The 26,039-nt window shown below is 35.7% G+C and overlaps 1 protein-coding gene across 3 annotated transcripts in view; it reads left to right on the top strand.

Moving 5' to 3' along the window:
- Window positions 1–25,619, top strand: part of magixa (MAGI family member, X-linked a) — an 81,445-nt gene extending 55,826 nt beyond the window's left edge. For 2 of the 3 annotated variants that reach the window (XM_073910323.1, XM_021478425.2), the window contains exons 13-17: window positions 15,860–16,060; window positions 17,861–17,934; window positions 18,240–18,383; window positions 18,601–18,739; window positions 22,548–25,619. In XM_073910323.1, coding sequence (XP_073766424.1) covers window positions 15,860–16,060; window positions 17,861–17,934; window positions 18,240–18,383; window positions 18,601–18,739; window positions 22,548–23,341 — 1,352 coding nt within the window. In that variant the 3' untranslated portion in view covers window positions 23,342–25,619. Of the gene's footprint in view, window positions 1–15,859; window positions 16,061–17,860; window positions 17,935–18,239; window positions 18,384–18,600; window positions 18,740–20,737; window positions 20,826–22,547 lie in introns of all 3 variants that reach the window. The other variant, XM_021478426.3, reaches the window with a different exon arrangement.
- Window positions 25,620–26,039: the final 420 nt, after the last annotated feature.

The raw sequence follows: 26,039 nt of genomic DNA, 5'->3' as shown, positions 1-26,039 counted from the left end.
ACTTTAAAATAGGTTCATATGAAAATAAATGAAATAATGCTATGAATAACGAATTAAATAAAATATTGGAACTTGGATAACAAAAATGAATTTTCGGCTTAGAACCTTTATTAATCTGGGGTCGCCACAACGGAATGATCCGCAAAATTATTCAGCAAATGTTTTACGCAGCTGTAACTCATCACTCTGAAACATCCATAGGCACTCATTCCCACACATACACGATGGAGAATTTACCCTACCCAATTCACCTATAGCCCATGACTTTGGACTGTGGGGGAAACCGGAGCACCTGGAGAAAACCCATCTGAACACGGGGAGAACATGCAAACTCCACACAGATACGGCAACTGACCCAGGCGAGGCTCAAACCAGCAACCTTCTTGCTGTGAGGCAAACATGCTACCAACTGCGCCACCAAGCAGCCCATGAAAAGTTTGATTGAAAAGAAATGAAAAGAAGAAAGGATTTATAAAAACATTGACAATATTTATATTTACTAACTATTGTTTATTTGTGTGAATGTATAAATACTACAACAAATGCATTGCTCTTTGTAGTTAATGCAATAACTCATTTTAACTAATAGACCTTGTTGTAAAGTGTTACCCTGTAATCCAAAAATGATTTTGTTGTCACCGGGCCCATCCAGGTCTTTAGTGTACTAACAGTACCTTGTGTTAATTTTTTGTTGTTGCATATAATTTATTAAAGATTACCAGTTCAGTCAATCATGTATATCCTTAAAAATAAATGACATTTAACTTGTTTACAGAAAAATATTAAATGTATCCAACCCTCACCAAGGCTGCATTTATTTTTTCCAATTACTAAATACACTAATAATGCTATGAGATATTATTACAATATAAAGCAAAATTATATATTTTTATATATTTCAAAATGGACGGTACGGTCGCCTCAAAGCAAGAAGACCACTGGTTTGAGCCACGGTTGGGTCAGTTGGCGTTTCTGTGCGGAGTTTGCATGTTCTCCCTGTTTTTGCGTGGGTTTCCTCCGTGTGCTCCGGTTTCCCCCACAGTCCAAAGACATGCGGTATAGGTAAACTGAAGAAGCTAATATGGCCGTCGTGTATGAGTGTGAACGCAATTGTGTATAGATATTTCATTTGGAGTCATCCGCTGGATATTGACGGTTTCTTCCGCTGTGGCGACCCCTGATAAATAAAGGGACTAAGCCGAAGGAAAATGAATGAATATATTTCAAAATGTAATTTATATTTGTGGCGATTCATCCCAGTATTCTTCTTATTCACTCAAAACATTTTTTTGCTACTTTTTCAAACTACTTATTTAAAATAAATTGAATCAACACAATTTTAGTTTTTTTTGGGGTACAACTTGGTTGTTTTATCTTTAATCCATATAAATTTGTAAACAATTATGTTAACTTAATCGATTTGTGTGGAATGCAGTATTTTTTACAGTGTTGTCAATGTTTAAAACACAATTCTTCTTATACCTTTTGTTTAAATTGAAAATAAAATACAATTATTGAGATTCTTTAATGATTAGTATAAAAAAAGCATTTTAAAGTATTACAATCACCTTTAATTCCTCTTTTCTTGAAAATGAATTTAAACTTTTATATGGTAATGCATACACATTGCATGTGTTGTTATAGTATATAGTGATAAGTATAGATATGTGAATATTTTTGGGAAAGGATTCAGTGTAGTATTAAATCGCTCTTATTTTCCTCATATGCACTCTCTCACCCTCCCTCCAGTGATTTCTCTCTCTCTCTCTCTCTCTCTTTCTCTCTCTCTCTCTCTCTCTCTCTCACACACACTCTCTGCACTTTTTTACCCTCTTTCGCCCCTCTCTTTTCCTCAGATCAGTTTTGTCAGCGCAAGCAGCTTCAATTTCTCTGCTCTGAAGGGAAAAAAACACCTGAACACTCCTGATTTTTGCTCCTTTTGTAAAAAAATAAATGCAGATTTAAAGCCTTAGTGTCAGAAATTCTGTGGATTTGAAGCTGGATTTAGAAACTTTATCAGGACAACATGCTGGAAAGGCTTCAGGCTGCCCTGAAAACTGTGAAGGACGCCAAACGTAAATACTTTCTCTTGTATTTTAATTAATTATTGACTCAAGTACTGCTTCGTTTATTCAAAAAATAAGGATCTGCAGCCTAATTTGTCTGTTTCATAATTCTTTTTCATTATATTTTTCTTCAGCTGAGATGGGGTGTGTTCAGGTTTTGTAATAGGATGCATGTTTAGGTGGAGTATAGTCTTTGAGCTCTACGGGATAGCTCTTATGAAGTGATTTTATTTGATTAAAGCTCTGCACTTTCATTGTTCAGAGCGTCCTGGAGCTGGGGTTCACCTGGCTTTTACATGCCTGAAATATTTCCAGTGTTTGTGCCAAAGAAAGGCTCAATTCTTCTGTGATGTGTTGGACCAGCGAGAGCAGACTCAACACTGCAGAAGAGTACAAATCTCTGCGTACAGGAATATAGTAGAATTCAACAAAATAAACAATTATTGAAATATCTCATTTGCATGTAGCAGAATGTTTGTATCATAGCATTAACATGCTTGTGAATATTTTTTTATTATAAAAAAACCTGACAGTAACACGCTACTGTAAAAAGATCACATTGTAATACTTTAGTAATTCTGTTTAAAATGTTTGTAAAGTAGCTCCCTAAATTTTGTGGCACTGTCATTTAGGGCTGTGCGATTTAAGAAAGATATCTAATTGCGATTTATTTATTTATTTATTTATTTTTTATTTATTTATTTATTTTTTGACATATTGTACTGCGATTTGATTTGTGATTTAATTTTGTAGTCAGGCTTCAGCTCACTAATCTGTATCAGAGCTTCTTACTGCTGAAATGCAGTGAGTGTTAGTTAATAAAAAGAAACTGAAAAGATATTAACTTAAACGTTTATTCAAATTAGTTTTCAAATATTCAGAAATGAAACACTTTTTTTTTTTCTCTAGAGCAAACAGTACACACAAATAAAATGACCTTACCTTTCTTTAAACAAGTTGAACTCAAATTAGGGATATAATGTAAAGCTTATTATACAAAAAAAAAAAAAAAAAATTCTAAAAATACAGAACAACAAACGTTTAGGTATGACGTGTCCTGATTTATAATTTTTAGGGTTCATACACATTTTATCTACTAAAATTTCATGACTTTTCTATGATTTTTCACATATTGTAAAACATGCAACAATCTATTTAGTTTTAATTTATATCTATGTAAAATTTATTTAGATAATGCTTACCCCGCACTAATATTGTGAGCGTATGTGATTGGCCAAGGATAGAATAGAAGTCAAGACAACTAACCTATTTTCAAGTATACAGATATCTGTTTTCCATGACTTTTCCAAAACTTTGTGGGCTTTTCTGTTTTCCAAAACTTTTCCAGGCCTGGAAAATGCCTTGGCAGATTTTCCAGGTTTTCCAAGACCGTATGAACCCTGATTTTTTTACATTTGTAATTTGTAATGTAATTTTTGTTGACATTTTTGTCTGAAGATCTATTCATTTCTGACAATTGGTACTCAAATAGTAAAGTATGTGTACAGTATGGAAGTGATGGACACAGTGCTTCAATATTCATTGGACATGGCACCATTAGTACTGCATTTTAAGTACCACGTTTCATGGTGTTTAGTTTTCTTTCTATTGCAAAAACTTACTGTAATAATATCATAGTAAAAAATTTAAATCACACCATGTCATAATATCCCTGTTCTAAGGTGCTAAATTCATGTTATACTGTTTTTACTCAGTGGTATTTTTAAGAATACTCTGAAACTGACAAGTCAGATACAGTAAGTTCCTCGATACAACCATAGTAATATATGTAAAATACTGTGGCAGTATGGTATTTTTTGGTGCCATTGCATGTACACGGTACTCCTTGCCATTTTAGGCAACATCCTGGTACTGCCAGGGTACAAATGGACAAAACATGGTACTACACTGTAAAAAACGATTAGTTGACTTTACCTAAAAAAGTGAGTAAACCTGCTGCTTTTTAAAGTGATTGGTTGGCTTAACTTAATCTGAAGAAGAAATGTTTATAATTGTAAAATATAAGTCAACTTAACAGTTACAAAGTTAAACGTTACAAAGGGTTTACTCATTTTTATATTTTTTTTACTGTTTTTTACGCTGTATATGGTAAAATATACTATGGTGCCAAGGTGTTCACTATGGTATTATACATGGATACACCATATTATTTTAAATCGGTTGAAGTACAATGTCAACAGCACAACACCTACAGTATGACATCTTCGTAGTTAAGATTTACTGTTCATCACAATACATAACTATGAGCTGCACACCCTGAAATCTTATCGTGTTTGATAGATCCTCTGCATGAGGTCATTTGTGGGGAATGTGCAATATGAGTGAGAGAGAGAGAAACACTGCATGTTCCTTTCAGTCTTATTCAATATGAGGTTGTCTGTATCTTATCTGTATCCTCTCTGTGTTTTAATATCCTTAAGGCGTCATCTTATGCCTGTTTCCATTTTTCAGACGAACGAGTTGTTTTGAAGTCAGCTGATGCTGTTTCATGAAGCTTAACCATGTTAACAGACATCGCAGGTTCTGGATCATTAGTTGAGCATGATTTCCTGATGTCATGTGAGGCTCTACATTGTTCTTTTTTAGAGACATGGCTGCACTAATAAGCTGGATAGGGCTAAATATTAAACAGATGGTTTTGCATCTTTATTCCCAAAGGGGGATGCAAGCATGCTTGTACTGTACTTTACTGTATGTGTGTGTTTGAATTGTGTTCAGTTGGACGTGTGTTTTGAATCTGATTGGACAGAATGTGTAATACTGTATCAGTTTGTTCAGTGTTAGACACACACAGGCTGTGTTTAAAGCTGTGTTTCACTGCAGATAGTGTTTCATGTGCTGTTGTTTACAGCAGTGCTGGGATTGTTTGTTTCTGCAGGGTCAGCCTGATGTAAATGAGTACTGTGGCTCTGATGCTCAGTCACCATATACTTGTTATGCTGTGATCTGTATCTCTGAGTTTCTGTTCCGTGCTTGTGCTTGACAATTTGGTTTTCCTTATGTTTTTGCTTTTTAACAGAAGCTTGGGTTATATTATTTGGTATTATATTGTAATAATTGCTGTATATGGGCAATTGGAGCTAATAAACCTAAGTGAACTGTTTAAAGAATCTAAACGGCTAGCAGGGTGCTAGCGTGTATGGCTTATAACTAGGCCCACACGGAATCTGCGTGCGCAGAATTCTGCAGATTTCAGCAGATTTTTAGCTGATCATTGATTCAGTTTATTTACTTGTGTAAATGTTTGTAAATTTATATTTATTCAGTTTTTTTAAATGAATTTCAGTAATAATATTGACTAATATGAAAATATTCATATAGTTTATTTACAATAAAGTTCGTAAAGTATTATTTTCTGTCTTTTAATAGAGATATTATACGAAAGGCTTTTTTACCAAATAATGTGGATCTAATTGGATTTGTATTGTAAACACTAAAAAGTAAAAAGGTATTATTTTTTATTTCATAAATTTAAGTTTTAGTTATGATACTCCCAAAATAATTCCGTATAAATTCCCAGATTTTTAACAAAAATCTGTGCAGAAATAGCTAAAAATGTCAGCAGATTCTGTCTGGCCCTACTTATAACTTTACGCTTAACAGCATGTTAGCGAGGAGAACACTCATGTCCCATACACACCACACCACTGAGTGTTTCTGTTGTCAGCAATCTGACAGAATAAGCAAGTGGGAGGCAGCACTGTCAGTTAACTTTTTTTTTATTCTGAGCTCAGAACATGAACAGCCCTTACAAGACCATACCATCGGAGGGCTTACTTTTAACACTTCTATTATTGATGGTGATGGCCAATATTTTATTAAACTAGGAAATATTAAGTTTAAAACATAGAACCCAATCAAACATAAACAACCATAACATTAATAACAAAGCAGCCTATCTATATAGCTAGTAAAACACATATAATCAACTCTAAGCCAGTTTCCCATAATGCACCTGGCTATCAGCGCTGTGGACTAGGTCATTACAATATTATTTTATTACTATTTGTATTACACTAAAAAAATATTTTGCTGCTTGTCCAAATTACTTATTTAAAATGAGTTGAAACAACATTTTTTTTTTAGGACAACTTAATTGTTTTATGTTCAATTCATTTAAAGTTAGTAAAAAATGTTCTTAAAAAGTTAACTTGATTGATTTGTGTTTGGACAACATAAAGAAATTATGTGGAACCCAGAATTTATGTAGTGTATATTGCATTTGTTTACTTGTAGTTTACAAGATATTTTCTTATTAAAGTGGCATATTGCAGTGAAATTACTTTTTTACTTTTATAATTTTTTTTACAAAAATTACTTAAAACTGCTGGGTTCCACACAATTCCTTCTTGTTGTCCCAACACAAATCGATTAAGTTAACCTAATTGTTTTTGCAAATTTAAGTGGATTAAACATAAAACAATTTAGTAGTCCTCCCAAAAAACTAAAAAATTGTGTGATTCAGCTCATTTTTTGAACAACCAGCATATATATATATATATATATATATATATATATATATATATATATATATATATATATATATATATATATATATATATATATATATATATATATATATATATATATATATATTTCTTTTCTGTATTACTATTAAAGCCTATAGGAATCCTTTGCAGGGTTTCAAACCATCACCACTAGATTTCACTCATTGAAAGGACAGCAGACCCATGGAGCTCATATCATACTCATATCACGTAAAATCTGAAATATGCTCTTAATACTGTGAAAAAAAGAGAAAAACTTTAGCTATTATATTGCTATTGCTATTATACTGCTATTATAAATATAATTAAAATAAGTGAATATGATTTTTAACATTAATTATTTTTGTTCCACAATGAAGCAAGTTATGACAGGATTTGGGTGAAATGATCTTCTATGAAGATTTCATTTTTTTTGGCCCTGTTTATACATCTATAATAGCTGAATTGAAAATGTAATCCAGACACATGACACAAAGCATGCTCTATTACTGCTGCCTTTCAGTTATTCACTGGTCATGTACTCACTCAATCATTTACTCACAGCTCGCTTCAGGGTAATGTGTGTGCATTAAGTATACAAATGTTCAAAAATCAGGTAGTCATTGTAATTTTGTGGTCAAGAAACTTGTTTTGTTTAAATAGTGCTTGCATAAACATGAAAAGGTCCAAAAACAATAAATATAAGTTTTTTTCTAGTATTGGCTGACTAATTTTTCAATCACACTCCTAACCCACACTATTCACTTGTCAAGTGTGATGTTCAAGTGCTGTTTCAAACTGTATGGAGAGACTCAACAACTGGTAATAATAAACGTTTACTAAGAGATGTAACACTTTTGAAAAATCACAACACAATATATATATCCATGCCTAATATCCAATGGCCAGAAAGTGATGCATTCTTATAAATTGCTAAAATATTGGTGTCTGCAATGCTGATGTTGTGTACAGCATGATTTTATATAAAATTGACTTTAATGTGTGATATGATCAAAAAGTGGTCATAGATGAATATTTTCTCAATTGAACCGAGTAGTGGCTTGGACCCGGAAACAGTATTTCATATGTCATGACTAAACAAGCAGAATGGTTCAACTGCTGTCAGAAAACTGACTCAGCTAAATGATAGTTTATAATTATTTTGTAGTAATTTGAATTAAAGTGTGTCATTCGAAAGGGAATAGCACCAATACACACTGTTTTTAAGTTAAATTTTTCAAATACATCCTTTTTGCTGTTGACTGGCTGATCAGTTAAGCCCCGCCCCAATTGTATGCTATTGGATGAACTGTTGTTGGGCTGATTGAATTGTTTAAACACACAACATTTTTCTGTAAAGCAAACCTGGTAGATTCATTGACTTTAAACAATAACATACTTCAGCATTAATTAAGAATAGCTTTAAAGGAGTTCACCAATGGGCAGGTAAACATGCGTGCGTGTGTTCTTCTGACATGTGACAAAAGGTCATCATCTCGGCATGAGTGCTACTGTTCTCTGCTCTGCGTGAGGAGTTTTGTTCAGGCGCTGCAGTCATTCACTCTCGACCCCCGGCTGAACTCGGCTGAACACAACACGCAAAACCTCTGTTCTTCCCGCCAAAGCCTGTGGTGTGTGTAAAACTCGCCTCTCACACGGCTCATTGGCTCGCAGTTCAGAGGAAATTTGGCCAGACGTGAAAATAACAGGCTCCTGAATAAAAGTGGAGGTGAACTAAAACAAAGCGTTGTGTTACAGCTCTGAAGCTTGACCCAGTTTTTCCACACTTTTGATTACATTTTGACCCATGCTTGTGCTGTGCACCTGATTCAAATTATTAATGAACACAAAATGTGCTTATATAATGTTTATATGTATATCTAATTATTATTTCTATCATATTTTTTTTATAAAAACCTGCTCCTGCTAGTAAAATGCCTCATATAAAATTCTCTAGTATAAACCTATGAAATAATAGAATATATTTAAAAAATAAATATTTACTGTGCTATATAACTGTTGCCTTTAAACCTTTAAATGTAACCTCATTATTAATGTTATTATCTGAATTAAGCATTGAATTATGCATTTCTTCAATCTTTAAACCTGCAGATTTTTTTTAAATTGCATTTTAGAGGTTTGAAAATTATTATTTTTTATTAATAATATAATAGAATTTTATATATAATATAATATAATATAATATAATATAATATAATATAATATAATATAATATAATATATGCTCACTGGCCACTTTATTAAGTACACCTTTCTAGTACCAGGTTAGACCCGTTTTTGTCTTCAGAACTGCCTTAATCCTTCATGGCATTGATTTAACAAGGCACTGAAAATATTCGTCAAAGATTTTGGTCCATATTGACATGATAGCATCACGCAGTTGCAGCAGATATGTCGGCTGCACATCCATGATGCAAATCTCGTTACACCACATCCCAAATTTGCTCTATTGGATTGATATCTGATGACTGTGGAGGCCATTTGAGTACAGTGAACTCGTTATTATGTTCAAGAAACCAGTCTGAGATGATTCGCGCTTTATGAAGCATTATCCTGCTGAAAGTAGCCATCAGAAGATGGGTACACTGTGATCATAAAGGGATGGACATGGTCAGCAACAATCCTCGGGTAGGCTGTGGCATTGACACGATACTTAGTTGGTACTAATGTAGCTTTAGTTTCCTGTTCTTAGCTGACAGGACTTTCACCCGGTGTGGTCTTCTGCTGCTGTAGCCTATCTGCCTCAAGGTTCGACGTGTTGTGCAGTTGGACAGGTGTACCTAATAAAGTGGCCGTGAGTGTAATATATCCCTGGTATTATAAAACATTAACTAAAATAATATTATACTGTATAATAATCAAATTGTTAACTAATTATTATTATTATTAAATCTACTCATAAGTTGTCTCTTTCAGTATTATACTATGCTGTAAAATTTACAAATCATGTCTTTCTCTGTGTCAGTAATAGTTTCGGTTTATAGGATTATGGGAAGTGTTTGATAAGAGTTATGTAACAAACACTATATACCTTTATGAAGCCATAATACTGCGATGATGTTCAGTATCTCCAAATCCCAAAGAGCATTTCTGTCTGTCGGGCAGCTGGGTCAGAGACAGCTGTACCCCTCTACCCATCCCGTATTTATCTCTTTATCTCTGTTTTCATCAGGGAGACTTTTACGAAATTACATAAACCCCCCTGTGCCATGTTTGTTAAATACATCCTCCCTATAAACACAATAACCCTTTTAATCTTTTCACTCCATATGTCCATTTCTATAAATAACCCGCAGAACAATATGCTCATTAACAGAGATGTTTTACACTCTATGAATAATGCATAAATGTGTTATGAATAATAGACAGACTCATGAATAATGTAGGTTTGGTAATAATTGGCAGTGCTTAACAATGTGGTACGTGGGAGAACGTTCTCTTCCAGCTCAACACGCTTCACATGACACTGAGCAAATCTCACCTGGGCTTGAATGATTCTGTACACATACACACATTGTCATTTCACAAGACAAAACATCACAATTTATTCAGCACACAATATTCTCTGTTTCCATGTTTAGCTCACAGTAACATTCATTGAGTAAAGGGAAGAAGAGCTTGTTGAAAAGTGAAAAAGAGAAATTTTAAAGGGCAGAGCATATTTAGTACTGTATCTCCTCCCCCTTTAAAAAATAGCTATTATTGCTTGTTCAGAGCTGCTAAACTCAAAGCTACTGTCACAGTCACCAGCGATCTAGTCTATACTGATTGCTGGAGAACTACAAATCGGCCACCTAAAGAACTACAAATCCCATCTTACCGGTTCACACCAGTTGCAGTTTACCTGCTGAATGCGTATACCCAGATGGAAGTTCATCACGGACCGATTACAAGGACTGTTTACACAGAACGCACACACTTCTGAGCTGAGTCTTGTTCACTGTTATTGTAGCATTACGAAGCATTAAATCTCATCTAGTCATTCCATATTTGCCTGGTTTTTTCGTTATTAATTCTTTGCCGCCTGTACCGACCACTCACTTGTTTTTTGACTGCGATATTGGATTACCTGTATGCTACAATTTGCCCCTGTCTTTGACCATTATCTGCACGACTTCTCTTTAAATTAGGGGGCGCTCACACAGATTCAATTTTTTTTATTTCCGACACGCTAGTTTTCTATTGTTTTTCAATGTAAAGACGATTGATGGGCGAGTTTGACTGTTTCACTCCCATCTTATGTCTTTCGAAGCATAGCATATGCGAGGGCCACATTTTTAAGATGCTGTGTCAAGCTGAAAATTTTTTAACTTTCACACTCAGTGCAGCTCATCAATGACTGGTTTAAAAGAAGTGGACCAATCAGGAGAACTCAGAGGCGGGGTAACCGCAAACTTCTGTTTATAGTAGAAATTTAACAACTGTTTATTTTGCTGTTTTATCATGGCAGACGAGGCACTCATAGTGGCTTTATCCAGTAGTTTTATTTTGTATGTCTAAGTGCATAATTCATTTTTTTTCCTATTTCTAATGGGTTTGTCATTGTCGGTATTACATCACCTGGACCTTGCACTACGCTGTGCTTTTTAAAACCCATTCCTGAGTGCTGCATCAAGCTTTTTTTTTTTTTGAAGCAAAGATGTATATGTCGGTGTAAATATTCCATTAGGGCTGAATTTATTATTATTATATTTATTATTATACAATTTATTAGAGACCAAATGCGTCTTTGCTTTAAAAAGTGTTTCAGTAGGCGGAGAGATGCTTCAGATTTTACAGAGCATTTGATTGGACTAAAAATTGAATGAAAAGCTGAAGTGCAGAGTGATGTCATCCAATTTATAGACCCATGTTTGTGACAGAGACTGTACGTATTGAATGCATTTATCTTCTTAATGTGACTTTTGTCATTGTTTTAAAGCATGCCAGCTTATAGATAACACATAGGCTAACTAAGTTTTTTGGAGAATTTTGTGATCTATTCTGTATTCATGAAAAGAAGCAAAAATTATCCTAAATGCGCAAATAAAATTGTATTTAATTTATTACAGCTCCATCCAAAGCCATGTGATGCTGTATCCTCTTTTGAGAAAAAGAATAAACATTAGTTTTTCACTTAATTGCTTTGATAACTTTAATATTGATGGGTTTTAGTACACAACAAAGCATGTGAGCCAAATGAACAATTGATACTTTTTGAAATTATGTTTTATGGTGTTCGATGTCATTTTTGAAGTATTTTAGTTGCCTACATCTAAAATATTAGGTTTTTTCTTTATTGAACAGTTCATCCAGTGTTTTAAAAAGACCAAAAAAAAAAATCTTAAAAGTGATGCATATGCTTCATGCACTGTATTTAAAAGCTTTGTATGAGAAAACTAACAATTAAGTTGCTATCTCTTAAAATCGCTGCATGTTTTAGTATAAAAGTAGCACATGAGCCATAGGGACTACTATTCTTTTTTTTACTGTACTTTAATGATATTTTCTGTCCCTTTTTTGCTCTAATCCCCATTAAGTTATTTCTTTGAAATGATCGTTCTGTAAAACTTTTCAGTTTAACACATTTTTTTTTTATCTTTGCATTTTTAAAGAAAAGTCTTAATTATTTTTACTATCCTATCAAAGGGGACCAGTTTTCACTGAAATATGAAAGTTGTGGTGGCGTGTGAATTCGAATCATGTATATTTGTTCTTTTATGACATGTTTGTTGTTTATTCGGATCTGCTGCCCATTGTGTCAGTGTAACCCAGTTTCCTTTGCTTTGGTCTTTCATTTTCTATTAATATTACAGTCAGAGCTTTGTACACGTGTGTGGTTCCGGATTTCCCTCAGCAAAGCAGGAGGTTAAAACGCGCAAAATCCCAGTTCACATATTTTGAAGTGCAAAATGTGTACACTGTACACAGTGCTTGAAGCCTGTATTCTTAAAAAGGTGCTGTAAGCTGCCATCTTTGACATAGATTAGGTCAGTGAGCATTTAAAGGGCTAACAGAAAGTGTTTCAGGGCTGTTTTTGTTTTTATGTGTTCAGCGCTGTTGGCTGTTTCCCTACATGAGTGCACGATCAATACAAACAAGTCGATTTGCCAGCCAATATTGCTCAGTGCCAGTTCAGTTCAGCACTATACTAAGGCCTAATACAGAAATATTATCATTAATTCATAACAACAAATGTTTTTGTTATTTAAACTTATTAAAAATTATTTCAATTATTACACCAAAAATATTACATGTAAAGTATTTAATTTAAATAGCTCCAATTTTGCATTATAAAAGGTCATAATTTAATTTTGGGGTCTCAAACAACAAGTTGATATGCGTGCAAGGTCAAAAAACACTTTCATTGTCTTATAATATGCATTTATTTTTACCTAATTATCCCAAACTATGTCTATATGATTCCTTCAGCAATAAATTTGTTCCCAAACCCCTCCTTAGCATGAAGCTAATCTGCTCTGATTGGACCGATGACCCAGACTGTTGTGATTGGTCGACTGCATTCAGCACGAGACAGAAGAATGGCCACCATGGCTATGAAAAAGTCTGTACATAATAGTCTCTGCTGCTCCATCCTCTAAAAGCAAACAGCCGACGAGTCCCGCACTGCAGCATAGGTTATTGAATCAAAAATCAGAAAAATGACAGGAACAAACACAGCACTAGGTTGGATATACTGTGGTATTGTTGTGAAAATGAACTTTAACCCTTTATTCCCTGCAGCCGAATCTTCATTTGTCAGTGATCATCAATTTCTTGCTATGATCAGTCCTGTGATCCTCAGTGCTCCGCTAGAGTCTGAAAGGAAAGCGCCTTCACATTTAATCGGATCTGGAACTACATATTCGGTGATGTACCGTTTTGGCGTCGACATGTTCAAGCAAAAGATCCGAAACAGCTCAATTAATTTATTCTGCTTTGAGTCAAATATTTCGTTAAAGAAACAATAGTTTTAAACAGTGCACTTTTGGATTATACCTCAGCTGGATGTTTTTATTGCATGGAAGGTCATTTTCAAAAACACATAGGGGCTCTTTAAGTTATGTTCAACCTCAGTTTCAAAGTCAATTTAATGTTATGCAAGTTAAAATGGCTTAATAATTTAAGGCAACGACTATCATTTTGCAGTACTTACATATTTTTCCCGTTATTAAACATGTCCCTTTAGTTTCTCCCCTATTTCATTTTGCTTGGGTGCTGGGATAAGGATTACTTTCTTTTTTTCTGAAAACAGGTACCTCAGTCTGAATAGTGTGTTTGTGTGTGTGTTTTTATTCACACACATTAGCTGAAGCATCTTCCAACAAAGATGAACATAGAGCAGATTGTTAACTGGAACAGAGCAGTGTTTCATTCAGCTGTCTGATGTTTTATGTCTAGCTCTTGTTTCTTCAGTCAACTGTCTCTGTGTAACATGATGGCGAGTGCTCAGGGTAATTGTACACAGGACTTTGAGATTACAATCTTGGCAACTAACCTCTTGTTTGGCCGAGAGTAAAGAGGCTGAATAATGTGGACAGACGAGATTGGAGTGGAACAAAACACATCATACAATAGGCTACACTGAGTGAATGCAGAGCCATCAAAAGGAGAACAGCAGTGAAACTTGGGACACAGTGAAGGAGAAAGCAATAATTAAGCAAACACCGGTGTACAATAACCGTGATTAATGCATTGGACTTCTATGATAAGACTGCTCCACGTTGTAACTAAAAACGCGAACAGTTTATTCTAGTGATTTATGGCCAGTTTGTCCTTTCTAATTAACAAACTCTCAATTTTGTGAAATGTAATGTAAAAAAGTGCGTGGAAAAAAGCTTGTTTGTGATAGAGAACATGTCAACATAAATCCTCAAACACACAATTTGCCTAGAATGATTCATTTACTCATTTTCTTACTTTCATGTTGCACTTAAAAAATTACCTTAGCTGAAACAACAGAATTCGAAAGTTTATTTAAATTTGTAAAAAATTATTGGGTTCATTTATTCGATTTGTGTTGGGACAAAATGAAGGAATTGTGTGGAACCTTGCTATTTTACAGTACAGTATGTTCCAACCCTTTGAGTTTCTTTTTGTGTGTGTGTGTGGGTGTGTTGATAACAGGCAACCTTAATTTTTATTGTTGGAAAAAAATACTATGGAATAATGAGAGAAAATAGAAAGCGATGCCAGCGAAATCATTCTTCTATGTCTGTATCATTATAGTTGTTGTATGTGGAAGCTGATATGTTTACATTTAAACAGATTTTTTTAATTATATTGTTATCATTATAGTTATTGTCTTTAATGTAAATGGGCATTTTAAAAACCTTCATGTCTTTACGTGAAGAACAGTTTAAATGTGTTTTTATTCTAAATTTATAGTCAGGTGAAGTTTTAAGTGTCAGGTTTACATTTGTCAGTTCCTCATTATTAGTATCAGCTGTAATTTGTCTGAATATTCGCATTAAACTAATAAAAGATACATCTAAACAGACTTTTGCCTTTTCAGAGTGGCATTGAATACATTTATAATCTGTATATCCTGCATTTTGTGTTCAGATGAGTTCTGAAGATATGAGATCTTTTACTCTCTTTTAAAGCATGTGCTTTTTTTTTTTTTAATTTTGCAATCATGATGATGTGATTCTGGATTACCATCTAATCTATATCTATTCCCTGCCCCCTTAACTTTAAAGTATTCTCAAAATCAGAGGGGAATAATAGTTGGATAACAATCATGTAGAATTTCATAAACTTAACCATAAGCCTATACTTAACATAAACGGTAAACATATCGCTTAATTCTGATCATAGATGTTAGTCTATGAACATGTCCTACTTGGTGAAATCAGGTTGGCGTTAATACTCAGCTATACCAAGATATTTCCAGATTTTCATTCTGTGGCACCTTTAAAGAAATGTTTCCACTCAAAACAGGTCTAAAAAGTTGAAGTGTCCAGCATGGACTTTGAGTTGCACAATTATAATGTCAATTCTGAAGCTTCACTGTTTGTGTTTTCTATTTTACATTTGAAATGAAAATAATAGGGATCCATTGATGACTGTGCTCCTTTCAGATCAGCTGTGTAATCAACAGTTGATTCAGTGCTGATTCACTTATTGATATTAACTTATAAAACAAAATTTCTAGACACCCAAAGAAAATAGGGCAACAGTCTCATGCTAATTTGTCAGTTTTAGTAAATCTAGCCCCTAGTTTTGTTTGCATGAATGGCAAACTGACAATCTCTTTCTTTCTGTGTCTGTTTTGTGTGTTTAGCCTCGTCTCTAGTGTCTCATAGGTTTGTGACGGTGCGTCGGGGGAGCCCAGCGGCGCGCAGTGGTCAGATTCAGCCAGGAGATCAGCTAGAGGCTGTGGAGGGCAGATCGGTGGTCACGCTGCCTCACAGAGACCTTGCACAGATCCTACGCAGAGCTGGAAACACACTCAGACTCACCATCGTACCACGCTCTCACACCAGTAAGCACACTAAACATCAATAATGCTTTTTATTTCACTTGACTGCTTTGATTTTGCTTCTTTTTTAATGAGGTACAGTATGTTGGTTCATAATCCATTGTTTTGAGGTTTGGGGTTGATATTTTAAATGCACCGAATCTGTACCACATCTAATCTAATTTAATATAACTGTTTTCTTTTTTCGTAAACTTTTATTCCTGTGACCGAAAACTGAATTTTCAGCAAACATTTATCCAGTTTCCACTGTCACAGGTTACCTTAAAAAATCATTTTTATATGCATAAATGGTGGTCAAGAAACAATTTCTATTATTTTCAATGTGTAAGCAGTTGTGTTGCTTAGAATGCTTGTTGTACATTTTTCAGGATTATTTTGATCTGTTTAGTCTTTGGTTCTTTTAACAGTACATTTAAATGGTTAGTCTATTTGCATGCGCGTTTGTTTTTGTGTACATTACCTGACAAAAGTTTTGTCGCTGATCCCAGTTGTAAGAGCAACAAATAATAACTTGACCTTTAATTGATAATTTGGAAAAGTGGCAGAAGTTAGATTTTTTCTGTTGAGATCTGTTGAACTGCATCCCAATCATCACAAATACTGCAGAAGACCTTTTGGAACCCGCATGGACCCAAGATTCTCATAGAAATCAGTCAAGTTTGGTGAAGAAAATAAGATGGTTTGGGGTTACATTCAATATGAGGGTGTGCGAGAGATCTGCGGAGTGGATGGCAACATCAACAGCCCGAGGTATCAAGACATTTGTGCTGCACATTAAATTACAAACCACAAGAGAGGGCAAATTCTTTAGCAGGATAGCACTCATTCTCATACACCAGCCTCCAAATCAAAGTCTCTGAAAGCAAAGTAGGTCAAGGTGCTCCAGAATAGGCCAGCCCAGTCACCAGAGATGAACAATATTGATGGAGGAGGCATTGAAGATGAATCCAAAGAATCTTGATGAAGTCTGGGAGTCCTGTGAGAACGCTTTCTTTGCCATTCCAGATGACTTTATTAATACGTTTTAATAATAAGTCTTTGCAGAGATGTGTGGATGCAGACTTCTAAGCTCATGGGAGTCATACATGATATGAATTATTTTTCCACTGCACCATCACTTTATATTCTATACTGTACATTATTTCTGTTATGTGACAAGACTTAAGTCTAAGCAAGGTCAGACCTTACTGTCTTTATTAAATAGCTAAATCAAGGCATGATCACATTTTATTTTGGTAAAATAAGCGTAATCTAGAGGCCTTTACCTTTCATATAAGCCACTTCTGATACCAAATGACCAACTAGAAATCAAGGTATTATTTGTTGTTCCAAAAGCTTAAATAAGCGACAAGACTTTTGTCAGGTAGTGTCTCACAATTTTGTAATAATTTTATTTCGGAAAGTACCTAAACAGAAAAAATATTTACAATTAATTCATTAACAATTTATCATTAACATTATTTAAAAAAGTTAAAACATCATTTCATATTAAACAATCTATTACAGTTTTATTACATACAATTTTTACAAAAATATGCAGAATAAATATGCAAAATATGCAGCTGGAAGGACATCCGCTGTGTAAAACATATGCTAAATAAGTCGGCGGTTCATTCCGCGGTGGTAACCCCAGATTAATAAAGGGACTAAGCCGAAAAGAAAATGAATGAATGAATGTATTTTCTGTTAGACATTGAGGAGAAATTTTAACATTGGCCACAAGAGGGTACTGGTGTATAGACCCTAAATAAGCGCTATTACATTGTGTGTCTAAACTCATGAGTGTGTCTATTTTTTTGTTAGACAATAATCTGCCTGAATACCCTGACTTTGATGCTGAGAGCCGGTTGAGGAAAGGGCATCGGGCCAAGCAAAAGGTGAGACTACCTATCACCAGACTCAAGATTTTAGTATAGATTCTGTTGAAAATAAAGGGAAAGTGTGACTGAAATGTATCATTTTAAAAACATTTTCCTCCTTTTCTCTTTTGAAATGGGTTATATTATGCATTCTACACATACTTTAGTGCAATATAGCATATAAAACATCAAAATATTTAATATCCATAAGGTGTTATGTTATGTAAAACTTTTCAAAGTATTTAATTTACATCTCACATCCTATACAACACAAGGCTGCTTATGAAAATTCTCTCTCTCTCTCTCTCTCTCTCTCTCATCAGGATTCCCAGTTTTATAATGTTGATCTTGAGAGGGGACCAACAGGATTTGGTTTTAGTTTGCGAGGTGGAAGTGAGTATAACATGGGTCTGTATGTGCTTGGTCTGATGGAGGGCGGCCCGGCCTCACGCAGTCAGAAAATACAGGTTAGTGCATAGTATACATACAAATATCACACATGTGCTTATGCACACATATACCGGTAAACAACCCAGCGCTGTCAGGGATGTTTGAAGCTCTGACTCAAAACACTAGGAGCAGTACTGAGTCATGTTGTGAAGATTATGCTGAGGCATGCTGGGATTAGGTGCTGTTGTTGACATTACGCTGATTCACTGAAGCTTTTGCTGACTCATGCTGCAGGTGAGTGATCAGCTGGTGGAGATTAATGGAGACAGCACAGTCGGCATGACACACAGCCAGGCCGTTGAGCAGATCCGAAAGGGAGGAGCACGGATACACCTCGTACTGAAGAAAGGCAACGGATACGTACCGGATTATGGTGAGGGCAAACTAAAGTTCTGCTTCCTCTGATAACCTCCTTTTTGAGTTTCTTACATAAACCTACATACATTGGTAGCAAATTTGCATAATGACAAAATATGATCTCTTTTGATCAGTGGCGACTCCAGAAAATGTTCTTAGGGGTGGCCAGAATAAGCTGCATCAAATCTTGGGGTGGCACACATAAAAAATTTTATGTATACAGTGTAATGTTATATTTTTGTTTCTGGTAAATGAAACAATGTGCTTTTAATTTATGTAAGTAGTTACTTTTGAAATATTGCAATTTATTCCTAAAAAATCAATATATTAAAATTCAATAAAATAAAAATCAATTTTTAGTTTAAAAACACTTTTCATAAATATAAATAACTTTTCAGTTATTTTTCACCTACTTTTATTGTATAGCATACGGTATATGCCATGTCTAAAATTTATGAAGATTAATTAATTAATTAATAAAACAAATGACCAAAGGCATTACTATCTACATACACACTCACCATACTCTAATAGTATCATCTAGCCCTATTCCTTTTTGAGCCAAAAATAATAATACAACTTCTTTTATTAATGTATCTTAAGGTAAATATTAAACTGCCATTGCTGTCTATCGAAGGTGTGTGCGTGCTGTCAACGACGATCGGGGAGGGGCAGTGAAACAGCTACAGCAGTGGCACCAATCAATCCACAGCAATTTAGTGGCTGCTATTTATTTATTGAAATATTGTGAATTTATGCAAGTACATTTAAATTAATAATATCAACAGCAAAATCATATTGGGGTGGCCACAGAAATGGCCAGAGTTTACAATGGGGTGGCCACGGCCACTCCTGGACACCCCTTGGGGGCGCCCCTGATTTTGACCAGGCCTTAAGTACTCTAGTTGTAGTTGAGGCCCGGAAGAGTTTAATTTAGGGATGTTCTGCACTAAAAAATGACAATCTGTTTTTGAAAGGACGAAGATTTGGGGCCATATCACTGTGTGTAGAAATACTGAACATTCCACCAAAGCTGAAGTTCAGATATGGTCATCAGCTTTACGTTTTTGGGTAATCTGACCATTCAGAGCAGTGTAGGCTCTTTGAAATACAGGTTTCAGAGTGAGAGGGTTTTTGAATGAACCATTAAAGACATGGTGAGAAAATAAGTGATGTTGCAATGCTACGTTAAGAGAAAACAAAAGTGTTTTTTTCCATATCTGAAATCTCTGAATGTAAACCTAATGTGTTAGTTGTCCTAAAAATTTGTAATTTGTAAAATAGCCTAACAGCACTTTCACATGTTTACATGCAGATCAGATTCTTCTAGTCGGGGTCATGGGAGGGTAAACGGACATTTGGAGCTTATATGCTACACTGTAAAAATATCCGTAAATTAGCAATTTTATATATTTTGCGATTCATGTTTTTATTTTTCCTGATTTATTTACACTTTTGAATTGCGTTATGGGAGCTTAATCTTTCTTCTAACAACTTTTAACCTTTAAAAGTTCAAAAAAGTGACTTTTATTAACATTTTCATTAGTTTTTTGTCTGTGTTGGGTGTATATTACATTACAAAAACCTTGTAATAAGCAGCCCTCAGTAATTTTTTTGTTATTTTACAGACTTATTTCTCAATATTTTATTTCTTATACATTATATTATTATTGTTAAACTGTAAAGTTGAATATTCAACATGAAAAGTTGACAGAGCAGAGATCATAATGCAATTCACAACAGTAAATAAATGGAAAACACGTCTAAATTTTCAAAATATGAAAACTGTTAATTAATAGATATATTTTAAAGTGCACATCTTTCCATGAATACTTTGTGAAAGAAAATTTTGCCCTTAACAGCCCCAGATGCCCATGATCTAGTGCTGACCATGATTTGGATTAAAGTTTCTCTCCTTTTCTGAACTTCTGAACTATTTTCTCCTTATTTACTACTTTCTTTAATTCATTGCTTCATACTTTACTCTTTCTCCCTCTCTTGAACTCTCCTCCAGTGGAGCTTTCCAGCTTATCTCTTTGTATGACTAACTCCAAGCAGGGCGAGCCTTGCTTTTATGTCATCGGACGGACAGAAAACACACGGTTGGTAACCCTTCCAGTTGATTGTCTTCACGTTCTTCACAGATCCATGCCATAATAATGTTGTTTTTTTATTTAAATGAGACCAAAATCTTATTCCTGTGTTTCACTGACATAATATAGATTACTCAAGAATTTAGAAAAGCAGCAAACGCATATAACCCGGCTGAGATTACAGTCACTGCTGCGTCATATAACTCTCATTCATCCATTTACTCCACCATTATCTAAAGGCACAAGTATACTTCAAATAAAATCAAAGAAGTAACTGAAATGACATAATTTCAAACAAAATTCGGTTTAAAAGAACTTTGTTTTGGCCATTTGACAGATGTATTCAAACCAGTATGATCGCTTGCAGAGACATTTTAAAGACTCAGAGGAGGTCACACACCAGGCAAGAAGCCAACATCACTGCGCTGCTTGTTTGTGCACACTGGCAGTGCCGTTCTGTGTCTGTCTGCTACAAAAAGAAAACGTTTCTTGTGTAGAATGCTGTTTGCCAGATGTTTATGAAACTGTTGTTTCCATCTCAGCAGGGTGTTTTCCCACCTTTTATTTGAAAAAAGTCAGGAGTGGGTGAGTCCTGCTTTGTTTAGGTGAAAGTGTTGAGTGGCGAAAGAGGGAAGGGTTTGCATGAAAAGGGGAGTTTCAGTACGTGCACTACAGCTGATTTTCACAGCGGCAACCCAAGCACAGATGCAGGGGAGATAGACAGTGACTATAGTCTTACATGGACACCAGTAATCAAATTATTTGCCTTAATCTGAATAAGACAATAATAGGATTAGCGTGTTTACATGAGTTGCTTTTTGGATGTTTCTTTCATGATCCCGTTTTATATGTTATAGCACATAATTAACGTCATCCCGTCACCATGCTATTCACATTTCCACCAGAGTTTCATGTAATTTCGGATGTTTCATTCTTAATTTGTCGACTTTAACCAAAGTTTGGCACTTACACTTTCACTCAGATACATTTCATGCATGTCGCCTGTGACAAACAAGATATTGGATGTGAGGAACTGCTGGAAGAGTGTTATTTTAATGGAAATTTTGATACCACACGCCGTTTGGGAGGAAAAAAAACTCTACATTTCTTGGTAATTTACATGTAGAGACTTGGTAGGTGCAGAGAATAGTGTCAAACAGCCGTGTGTGTATAGACTATCCTGCCACATTTATAAATGCAACAGTGATGACCCATGTCTCCGAACAATTCATCTTCTTCAACTTGTTTTAATAATGGTTGGCAGCACACCATGGCGTCTCTCTGCTGTCTGAACACTGTAACTGGTAAAAAGAGTCTTCGAAGCTATCATGCATATTAATGAAGTTGCACCTCATTCACAATAGAGTGCGCTGATTGTCTCGAACCAAGTCTTTCTCACGTATTAATCATGAAAACTCCAAGACGTCACGTTGTACCGGTCAATACAGACATCCAATCTCCATGCTGGAATTTACAAATGGATCTAATCACCGTGACGTAGCTTTAAATTTCTTTTCAACCTGTGGGAACGAATTTGCTCGAATAATGAGCAAGGTGTAGAGTATTTCAAAACAGTATACCGTCCTGCAGCCTTTTTGAACTTCTTTTTGCCCTCAAAAAAAGAACTAAAACATCATCTGAAGTATACTGGGGTCTTAATACTTATCTTTTTTGTAAATTGACATGAATGCATTTATCATTCAACCATCTCTGAATTTTTCTTTATCTTAGACCATGAAGCCGGAGCCGCTTCCCCCTCCTCCGTCTTCTCCGAGGAGCCGCTGGTGGCTGCAGTAGATCACACTCCTCTGAGGAGCAGCAGATGGGTGGATGACAGTGGACGAGAGAGAAGAGAGAGGAGGGGGAAGGGTAGAACGAGTAGAGGAAGTGGAGCAGACGAGGGCAAGCATGGCTGGGCAGAGGACGTCAGCACAGTTGGTAGCTCCCGGTCCACGAGGAGAAGGAAAGAGCAACAGATGCGTTCACGGAGTTTACCTGGTACACTGAGAGGCCAAGAAGGGTCACGGAGAGAAGAAGATGAAGAAGAGGAGAAGGGAGATGGAAAACAGGGGGAAAGGAAGGGAGAGGGGGAGCGGCAAAGAGGAAGGCAAAAAAGCAAAAGCATGGGGGAGAGAAGACAAAAAGCAAAAGATGTTAGGTCACAGAGGGAGAACAGCCTCCCAGTGAATGGAGAAAAGGAGGGAGGAAGAGAAAAGAGGGATAAGAACAGATCCAGCACAACCGAGGTCACACAACGCGCACCTTTCTCCTTCCTCATGCCTTTGGACAATGACGATGATGGGTCAGGCGCAGAATCGGCTCACAGCTTCTCTGAAGTCAGTGTGTCTGCAGCCAGCATCGCATTTTTGGGGACTCAGTGGCCCCCGGATCCCTTCAGCCCTTCAGAGGCTTCCGGATCTTCAACAAAAGCCCCGGGACCCTGGCTTGTCCCTAGCCCTCACAAACTCTCTCAGGTTTTAGAGGGGAAAAGGCTGAGCCAGAAAAATGAAGGACTGTGGTCCTAATGCTATTTCACCTTAAAGGGATAGTTCACCTAAACACACCTCCTCATGTCATTCCAATACTGTATGACCTTCCTTCTTCGAGAAGAATTGTGAAGTTAAGCTGTTTAGCCCAAAGTATACTTCTTATGTGAATGGAAGCATGCTTGCACAGCCTTTTTAAAGTGTAATCTATTTGTAAGCATATTGTAGACCAGTGTCTCTCAACCACATTCCTCGGAGAACCACCAGCTCTGCACATTTTGCTTGTCTCCTTAACCAAACACACCTAATTCAGATCATCAGCTCATTAGCTGATGAAAGTCACGGGCTGTTTCTCAATATGTGTTTTTCAGTGAACTTGTGTGCTTGTGTTTTCATGTAACATGTTTATCAACCATGAAAGTTCAGTTCCAAAACTCAGACTGCAAGAATGCAGGACGCGAGAAAGTTCCCTGATGTGTTCTTGGTATCGAGAATGCACCAGTGCACCAATGCTGACTTGAGCACGCGAACTCCCTCTAGAAGTCCCAGAATTCGTTGTGGATGAATAAAGAAGGTGGGAAGTGCAGAATTTTATATAGATTTCTTCAGTCTCTTAAATGTTCAGAGATAAAACTTTTAAGATTAAAAAAGTAAACGATACCATGAAATGGCATGGAGACACCCCACCCCCGCTCTTCATTTTCGTCTAAGACACTAAGCAAAAATTTCCGTTAAAAATTTGTGAAGGTCTTGTGACCATCAAGAAAGAACACAGCATCTTATTTCTCACAGGATGTGTTCTGTGTTTCTACGGTCGTTCTCGTTCTTCCGAGGTGACCTGGCAAGACTGGTCTTCATAAGAACGCAAGTCTCTCTGCATTCTAGGAATTGAGAAACAGCCCATGTTTCCTTAAGCAGAGTAACAAGGGAGACATCCAAAACATGCAGCGTTGGAGGTCCTCCAGGAAGGTAGTTGAGAAACACTGCTGTAGACACTTTACAGGTGCACACTAAAAAAAGTCATTCTCCTTCAGTGTCTGCTTTTTCTTTCCAAAAGATGCCTTGCCTTATAAACATGGGCGTCTACAGTGGTTTAATGTTGTATTTCTTTCCTGATTGTCAAAGACATTAATATAACTTGTATATTACATTATATTCCAATTCTCAAGAGTCATATAATAGCCATATTCAGACCAATCCCCAAATTAATGTTATCTAAATCAGTGTTTCTCAACCACGTTCCTGGAGGACCACCAACCCTGCATGTTTTAGATGTCTCCTTTGTCTGTCAAAACCATTACAGATCTTTCAGTCTCTGCTAATGGGCTAATGATCTGAATCAGGTGTGTTTGGTTAAGGAGACATAGAAAATGTGCAGAGCTGGTGGTCCTCCCGGAACGTGGTGGAGAAACACTGATCTAAATGGTAAGCTTTTAACTCATTTGACTTATTTAACTCTATTTGATTGTGTGAATCAAAACAAATAATTCATAGGAAAAGCAGTCTACTAAAAAATGGATGTATCTGGTTCAGTGTTGACACCTTGTGGACAAATGTAGCACAAAAAAACTTTTAATTATAGTTTTATGTTTTAAATATCTGCATCATTTACAATGTGCGCAGACCTAACATACACATAAAAATCTAAGTACACTTTGGGTTATACTGTATTTTTTACTGTTTTTCAATGATTTGCAAAGTAGAAAACCGAAAGTGGCTGTAGACAATGCACCTTGTTTTTTTGCCTGCAAACTTTTGCTGATATTGTGACTGCAGTGATTTAAGATTTTAGTCTGTTCTTCACACAAAAAACTATTAAATATCTAATTAACGTCAAATATATTAACATAATATAGTTCTCAAATCATCTTGATCACTTGTATTATACTTAAATGGTGCTTTTTGCATCCTTTTTGAAACTTCTACTAAATAGGTTTTGTTTTATGTAAGAAATGAGGTCATACAGGATTAAAATGACATTAGTGTTTGTAAATGACTGTTTATTTTATTATATATATTTTTTTGGTAGGTAAGCTATCCTTTTAAATTTCTCTCTGTCTTTTACATACCCACTCATACAGCCTCTCTTGCTCTGTCTATATATCTGTGGTTTTAAGTACACCACCACCACCATCCCATCAGCCCCTCTTCTGTCTCTAATCCATGCCTACAGTATAAAGTTCTGTGATCTGGTATCATCCAGAAATCTCCCACCCAGACCGATCAAGACTTGATTTTATCGCCATCCAGTGGCCAAGAAGAGAAAACATGAAAATGCTGCCATAACGTTTATGGCTAGCATGATCATAACTGCAAGGTCAGTTAGTATGTGTCTATAATTCATGGTATCCTTCATAGCATGTGTCTTTTCTCAGATCATTTTTATTTTGCACATTTTCAATTTATTTTCATAAGAATGCAACAAAAAAATCTATTATAAAAAAGGAAGATTTATTTAAGACATGGATGCTCAGTTGTGCCCCTGAAGAGTGACATTTCTGAAAGTAAAGAGATCTTCAGGAGCCGGACTAAGCATTTAACCGGACCTTCGATTTAAGAGATTTTATTAGCTGCTTGCTGTTTGTGACTGGACTGAAAACCCTCCCCTGCTGTGTGTGCGGTGGTTTTCCTTTTCAAAGGGGGGTGGGGGGGGGGGGGGGGGGGGGATATAACAGAACTAAACTTTTATTATAAGGCCAGTGAGCCGTATCAAACCTCTCCAGGTGCCTTCTGCTTC

This window comes from Danio rerio, chromosome 8, assembly GCF_049306965.1.
Source record: "Danio rerio strain Tuebingen ecotype United States chromosome 8, GRCz12tu, whole genome shotgun sequence".
Classification (NCBI taxonomy): domain Eukaryota; kingdom Metazoa; phylum Chordata; class Actinopteri; order Cypriniformes; family Danionidae; genus Danio; species Danio rerio.
This window is presented reverse-complemented; position numbering and strand designations above follow the sequence as displayed.